The 7,415-nt window shown below is 43.0% G+C and overlaps 1 protein-coding gene across 1 annotated transcript; it reads left to right on the top strand.

Annotated features, from left to right (window-relative positions):
• The first annotated feature begins 286 nt into the window (after positions 1 to 286).
• On the top strand, positions 287 to 7,164 carry LOC123172101 (ankyrin repeat-containing protein At2g01680-like). The gene is made up of 4 exons (XM_044589133.1): positions 287 to 398; positions 982 to 1,778; positions 2,318 to 2,850; positions 6,120 to 7,164. Exons 2-4 carry the CDS (start codon positions 1,052 to 1,054, stop codon positions 6,939 to 6,941), a joined length of 2,082 nt encoding a protein of 693 aa, XP_044445068.1. The 5' UTR covers positions 287 to 398; positions 982 to 1,051; the 3' UTR covers positions 6,942 to 7,164.
• The last annotated feature ends 251 nt before the right edge of the window (positions 7,165 to 7,415 follow it).

Below are 7,415 nucleotides of genomic sequence, written 5' to 3'. Positions count from 1 at the left end.
TGTCAATACCCGTACTCCTAGCTGACACGGCTGCTTGATTATTCTGACACATACAAGTATACAAAGTCGATCATGTTACCTTTTGTTTTATGCATGATTCGAACTTTGTGTCAGTTGCCAACCACATCTCTTGTCTTATTACTTATTGAATCCAGCGTTAGGTTCTCAATCAAAGTAGCTATACAGATCAGAGATGCATGGTACATGATTCCTTCTATTTTCAAAACATATTAAGCATTGCTGGCTCTACTTAAGCAGCTGGCTTATAGTCCCGCAAAGACTAAACCTCAAAAGCAAAGAGCCCTCTAGTTGCCACATTGCAAGGTGCCACGGACTAGCGGCTTGCGTCCCGGAAGTCCTCGTTCTGCCTCTTCTCCTGCTGCCTGCCTCAAGCACATGTAAGCTATCCCGAGTTTATGATTTCTAGCCCTAGTTATTCTTTCTCCTACACAAAAAGGTAAAACATGGCATGGAAATTTTGGCAACTATATTGAGTCGATTATTTATCAAATTAAGCAAGATTTTATTTCACTAGTACTCATATATCACAGTACAAATATAGTGTACATTTTTTGACCAATAAGGGTTTCCCCCGCTTTAGATTATAAAGCAACCACCACATCATAGTTCATATATACAGGATTATAAGTTCATATCAGAAAAGCGGAAATAAAATAGTTTGCTGGGGATACAGCGCATCACACCGCTAAATCTAAAGATTAACTCCAAGATATAGTGTCAATTTTGGTGTAGTGATGAGCTAATTGAAGAGTTTTGCGGGACGAAGTGGGAAACCGCTTGCGCCTGTACACACAATATTTTTTGAAAAATATCTACTCACAACATGACGAATCAAAGATTGGAATTTATAGTCGTTAGAGGAGATAAATTACAAGAACAGACATGGATCATTATGATGTACTACCTAATGTGCTACGCAATGATATAATGGTCTGATATTTCTTGTCGTCATTCCAACAGTTGTTGGCAGATCGATGCGTTCATTCAACGGCAGTTGTTCCTTCAATCATTGGTCAAGGTGGGAGCGAGGATGGCAAACATTCAACAGCGGCCAGAGAGGCTCCCGATAGTCATACTGCAAGAGGCACTGACAAATGACAAGGCATATAGAAATCTACGCATTGTGCATCCAGTAGGTCCTCCGCCTGATCCCGGTGCACTCCTCATCTCTGATCCAGCGGAAGCAAACGACGCGGAGAGGCTTCTGCAAGGGATGGCGCCGGATGGGGACAGGGTGCTCCACATTGCTGCGAGGCTGGAGGATGTGGAGCTAGTACGTGCCATCTCCGTGACGGAGAGATGGCTCAACGCGGTTGATGCAACAGCGAAGAACAACAGAGAAGAGACTGCCCTACATTGCGCGGCCGCTACGGGGAACGTCGACATGATCGGCGCCCTGCTCGCGCTGTTGGCCGAGCCTGAGCACGATGACAGGACGAGGCAGCTGTTGAGAGAGCAGAAGGACAACGGGGAGACATGTTTGCACGAGGCAGTGCGTTGTGGGAAAGAGGATGCCGTGCGGATATTGGTCCAGGAGGATGCGCGTGTCGTCCTCGGGCCCAACGACGGCCGTGCTCTGGTGAAAATAACTGATGAGCAGGGTGTTTCTGCTCTTTACTTGGCCACGAAACTGCGCCAGCTTGAGATTGTTCAGCTACTCACCAAAGAACAAGAACCAGCCGGCACATATCCAGCAGCGTCCTACGACGGGCCTGGAAGAAAGACAGCTCTGCATGCTGCGGTTCTCCTCGGCAAAGGTACGATTTGCTTCCCTGATTGATTCGCGACCGGCCGGTCTGTCTGGCTGAACCAGAGCGCGCAGTTGTAGTAACTAAGCTACCCAAGCTGGCCTGATTGACCCTGCCTTTTCTATTCTGGAATATTCAACAACAACCGGAATCACTAAAATCCAGAGAATGCAGTTTGCCTTGCGTCTGATTTATTTGAGTTCAACCAAATGTTAAAAAAAATGTTTGAATTCTTGTGTACTTCTGAAATTGCTGAAATATTTTGACCAAATGGTAAATATTTCAGTGTCTACAAAAATTACTGAAAATTCAGTGAACATCATCGAAATCTTAGCAAGAATGAAACCGGTAGCAACACATGCAGGCACAGGAAAGCTGATGGATAGTCGTGCCTCATGCATTCTGGATTTAATCTGATGGTGATTAAAAATTAAGGGGGTATACATGTGTGTATTTATATGCTAATAGCACCTCACTAAGTAGGATTAGGATTTTAATACTATTCGGATGAGCAATCGTGCTTAACTCTAACATTCACCCCTAAGCAGATCTCAGCGAACATCTCGCCAAGTGGAATAATAAGGAACTCATAGGGAAAGAAGATTTATATGGGAACACACCACTTCACCTTTTGGCATCAACCAGTGACAAAATTATTGTGAAACTTCTTCTTGATTTGGACGAGAGTGCTGGATACCATGCAGACTATGAGGGATCACTGCCCATACATGTTGCTGCTGCGAATGGAAGCCTTGAAATCGTCAAGCTCTTGTCTGAGCTTCGTCCCGGCTGCGCTTGGTCCTGCAATAACTTTGGCCAGACTATTCTACACATTGCTGTCCAAGAGAGAAGATACAGTGTGGTAAATTATGTTTCCTCGGAACTGAAGTTCGAACGGATTTTCAACATCAGGGATACCGATGGAAATACGGCTCTCCATATGGCTGTATTGCAAGGACATCAACACATCTTTTGCCAGCTCATGCGGAGGAGGGAAGTATGTTTGAGCTTCACAAACAAGGAGGAGCTTACACCACTTGATCTTGCACAATTGAGCATCCCGCCAAATATTTCATCAACGGTATGTATGTATATAACCCCCCTCGTCTTAATGGAGTCCGCACTTTTATTTGCCACTTTCTTATTGTACAATATCTTTTATTAATTTGATTCTTTTAACTTAGACTTTAAAGTATCTCTAGTATACGTGTGTGTAGACCAGCTAAATACCTGTGTGTAGACATAGATACATTGATCAAACACCATTGTAACTCACAATGCGTGCATGCCATCCTTGTTACTATCTTGCCACAAATATCATCTTGAAGCCCATCCTCACTGCCCTCCTATGCTCCGCGGTCCACTACCGACGAGGGAGGTCATGTTTCTGCGCTCCCATTTCATTGTTGACCATGTGAAATGACATTGTCCATCCCATGCGAGATATTAGCACTTCAATATATGCAACCGCATGACCTACAAATGCAGAAATAAATGATATCGATATATATGAAACATATAAATGTTTTGTGTTGTAAGAAGAAATAAATGTGACGATTTCAACAAAATTATGCATATTCTCCCGATAAAACCGCATGATCTCACCTCCGGCTACATCAGGCATTGTCGATTTATGATGTAATAACAAATGTATTCATTTATGATGCAGAGGTTGGTGGTTTTAGATTTTCTACTGCATGTATACATTTATTCTTAGATCATAAATCCTATACATCTGTTAATACATGATGTAATAATAGAAGAACAACCCGAAAACAAATGGCAGAAAGGTCTTATGTATAATTGTTACTCCCTTAACTCAAACCACAACACTTATTTGGCTATAGATTTGTATAAGTACAACAACTTCAAGTTTGCCATCCAGTAAAATGATTGTTCAAAGTGATTACCAGGAAAAATTCCATTAGCACAGTAAGTAGTCAAGATAAGATTAATCCAGGGGATAACATGCCTATTTAAGTATGGAGATTCTTCAAATGTAAAGCCTTGTTTTTAACTGCATGGAAAATGAGGAGAGCAAGCTAACAAAGCCTTGTTTTGAACTATGATACTCATAACACCTAGCCCTCTCTAATTCTTTGGTTTGCACACCTTGGACCAGGAAACCAGAGCTTACACTTTGTTCAGTATGAACCTCTCCATAGACAATGTCCAAGACACTTGATGCTTGATGATTTTAGGAATATATAGGCCACACATGAAGAAAATAGGAAAGAGGAGAGGAATTTTTTGACCATTTGCTATTTTCCAGCATAGATAACAAAGATAGGAATGTCTCTCGGCCTTCTTCCAATCCTACTAACCATAGGAAGACAATGCTCAACCCTGGGCTCGCTGAAACCCAGTGGTAAACCTAGGTGCGTAAAGGAGAAAGATCCTTTCCTGCAAACCAAAGCATTCTCAAGGAGATCCCTCTATTTTCAGCAATGTGAATGGGGACCATATTTGACTTATAAAAGTTACGAGGCTAGTGGACTTAGTAGAAGTATTTAGCAAAGCTTTCAGACTTACAAACTGCCTAACATATGTGTGCATCAGAACCAAAGTATCATCTACATATTGCTCGATGGGAAAAGTAGCTTAACTATGGATTTCCAGGGGAGGATGAAGAATTTCATAAGCCATACTTATTAAGAACTTATAGTAGAAGATCAGCAGGTGGATGAATCGGAAGAGGGGATAAAGGGCCCCCCTACCTCACTACTCACTACCCTTTAACAGTAGATTCCCCCCCCCCCTAGGACCCCATTTAGAATAACAGAAGAGGAGCCAAAACTTAGGATAAGCTTGATCCAATTGATCCATCATGCCCAAAAACCTTTGGCCTTAATAATCTCCAGAATGACATTATTGCTCAGTTTTACCAAATCCATTTTCAATCAAAAGTTTCAAGACATATGCATTTGCATTTATAATCGCATATAGACTTGTGCACATTAGTACCTGAAGTTGGTACACATGAATATGATTTCACCACTGGAAATGTAAGATATATTTTACATGGAATCCAAAGGACTAAGCACTTTGTATGTACAATGAAAGCTACAAAGTAAGGAAAGAATTGGAATTGTGCATGAAACTATTCTTGGTTACATATTTGCCTTCTCGCTTCCATCTTTCCCCTATCTCCACGGCAATAAAATTGGCAAAGGCGGACTATTGGTGAAGTATAAAGGAGCCGTAAACACTACATCCTGTTGGTGACAACTTCCTTTTCAGAGAGTAGCTAGTATTTGATACTTAGCAATGATACTTTTCAAAACTATATTGGCCCCTCACTCTCCCCAACTAAGCCATGGTTGATAAATTAGTTCTTTTAGCTCGTATAACTAGAGTAATCTACGTAGATAATGTTGGTGACATTTCTTTTCTTAATGGAACATATATTGCAGTTTATAGGTTTCGTAAGAAGTTGAGGGCATCTCCAATGAAGCCCATGTCATCGTATGATAGCAATGCAACCTTATATAGAATCCAACATGGATAGTAATAATAAGGTGAGAGAGGACTGGTTGTAGGATGTACAACCCGCGATCGTGGCACTCATGCGAATATACTTTTTTGTCCCCACTAAAATGATTAGAGGATTGACTCATGACTCTACCATGAAAAAATATAAAAGTTTCTTTACTAACAACTGTATAAACAAACCTTTGGAATACATGTATGATGTACCATTGGTTGATAACTTGGATCCTCTATCATACATTCTATGCAAATGCTCTTAGTTAGGACACACTCAATGTATCATTTCTCTGCATGTTCTCCCAATAGATGGTATGTCTTTATAGACAACTACCACAATGCATTGTATCTTAATATCTTATAAATAGGCTTAGCGGAAATCCAATTGTAGTAGACTCTAATACACACAAGGTACCGTGAGTGGTCCTCCCAATTCCCCTCCTGGATCCTCTCATCTAGCAGCTCACGGAGGACATAAAAAGTGAAAAGGGGGAAAAGGACAAATGAGTGGAGGGGAAGAGATAACGTTAGAGAAGAGCGGTGGGTGGAGCCCCCATGGGCCATGTAGCGTGTGGAGCAGCGGAGGCAACGGTTTAGGAGAGCGAGAAATGAGTCGGTTGTTTTAGATGATTTTCCAAAATCTAATGTGCGAGAGGCACGACAGTGGAGCGTCGAGAGTAGCCTTACCCTATAATTTCACTATAGTTACTTGGCCCCAGTCTCATGGAGAACATTTCAGGATATTATATATTTTCTATTGAGAACTAAAATTAGGTTTGGCGAATATCATGTTCCTACCATTCCTACCATATATATGTGTATATATGTATCACTAATTGAGTTTGTCCATGCCCTTACTCACAGGCTGCTCCGTATTTGATTATGAACAGCCTCATAGTTGCCGGAGCTGACTGGGGCACCTACCGACGCGATCACTGGGCTAGAAACCTGGCAAAACGCGAGGAAGGGAAGGAACCCGAAAGGATCGGACATGATCACTTGGCTAGAAGCATGGCAAAACATGAGGAGGAGAAGGAATCCCAAACGATCGGCAAGTCCGCTGGCGTGCTGGGCGTCTGCGCGGTGCTCATCTTGACCGCGGCATTCGCGGCGCCTTTTGCGGTGGCGCCTTTCTACGATACTAACAAGGAGAAGAGCATGGCGATGCGGTTTGCTTACAGGATATTCGCAATGTCCGACTTCGGCGCATTCGGATTCGCCGCGGCAGCCATATCTTCCTGCACGTTTGCGGGGTTTCCCTTCCTGGACCGGACCAAACGCTTCTTGTACTTCAGCACCGGATACCTGTTCCTGCTTTTCGCCGCCATGTTCATGATCCTCGTCTTCATGGGGGGAGTTTATCTGGCGGTTCGCCCGGTGGTCGACAGCGCCACCCTCGCCTACGTCTATCTGCCTGGTGTGCTATACCCATCCGCGTTGCTGCTGATTCGCGCACTGGGTTCCAGACTGCTTCTCCATATGTGGGCGCTAACCTTGAGGCTTGGTTACCCGGGGTGGTTCTGCGCCCTGCCTTGCCTGCTCCCTCCGCCGCACCGAGGTCGTGACCATATATATCGCGCGCTTTATGTGAGATGCTCGTCCAGGTTCTTTTTCTTTTTCACAGTGTTCATTCTTCTGGCGGTGCTTGCACTACTGTTGGCCAAGACGAATATACCAGCACGTTAGCTGGTGTGGCACACACCCGCTTATGATTGGTGATCAGAGAGATCTGTGGCGTCATTTCATGCTTCATGTAACGTGCTTCAATGATCATCTCCTGCTGCATAATGTGTCATTTTCTTATGCTAGCTAGTTGTTCGCTGCTTGCAATTTGTAAGTTCGGTCGTGAGTTGTAAGCAATAAATTGATACTTCTATCTGAAGATTATTAACAACCATTGGATATTATTTTCGCGACACCTAATAGTGCCAAATGTATTATATCTCTACTCGTAAAGGGGGAGTTGAACCAAGCAGTCAGCTTAGTAAGCTACCTAAAATTTGCAATCAATGATAAAAGAGGGAGTTGATAGGCCCGCATGCGCGGTTTATTTTCGCATCACCATCCACCACCCCTCCCACCTGGTTTTTACTATCTCCCACTAATAAAAACCAAAACAAATGCACATTTCAATTTTTTTCTACCACCATAGAAATGCAA

The sequence above is a fragment of the Triticum aestivum genome, unplaced genomic scaffold, assembly GCF_018294505.1.
Source record: "Triticum aestivum cultivar Chinese Spring unplaced genomic scaffold, IWGSC CS RefSeq v2.1 scaffold74138, whole genome shotgun sequence".
Classification (NCBI taxonomy): Eukaryota; Viridiplantae; Streptophyta; class Magnoliopsida; order Poales; family Poaceae; genus Triticum; species Triticum aestivum.
The sequence above is the reverse complement of the archived record's forward strand: the minus strand, read 5'-3'. Positions and strand labels throughout refer to the sequence as shown.

Bases quoted from the DNA above. Each gene is read 5' to 3' on its own strand.
- LOC123172101 (XM_044589133.1), top strand. From the start codon at position 1,052: ATGGCAAACATTCAACAGCGGCCAGAGAGGCTCCCGATAGTCATACTG. The intron at 1,779-2,317 runs GTACGATTTGCT...ACCCCTAAGCAG, and splicing joins TGCGGTTCTCCTCGGCAAAG to ATCTCAGCGAACATCTCGCC. The intron at 2,851-6,119 runs GTATGTATGTAT...CCTTACTCACAG, and splicing joins CGCCAAATATTTCATCAACG to GCTGCTCCGTATTTGATTAT.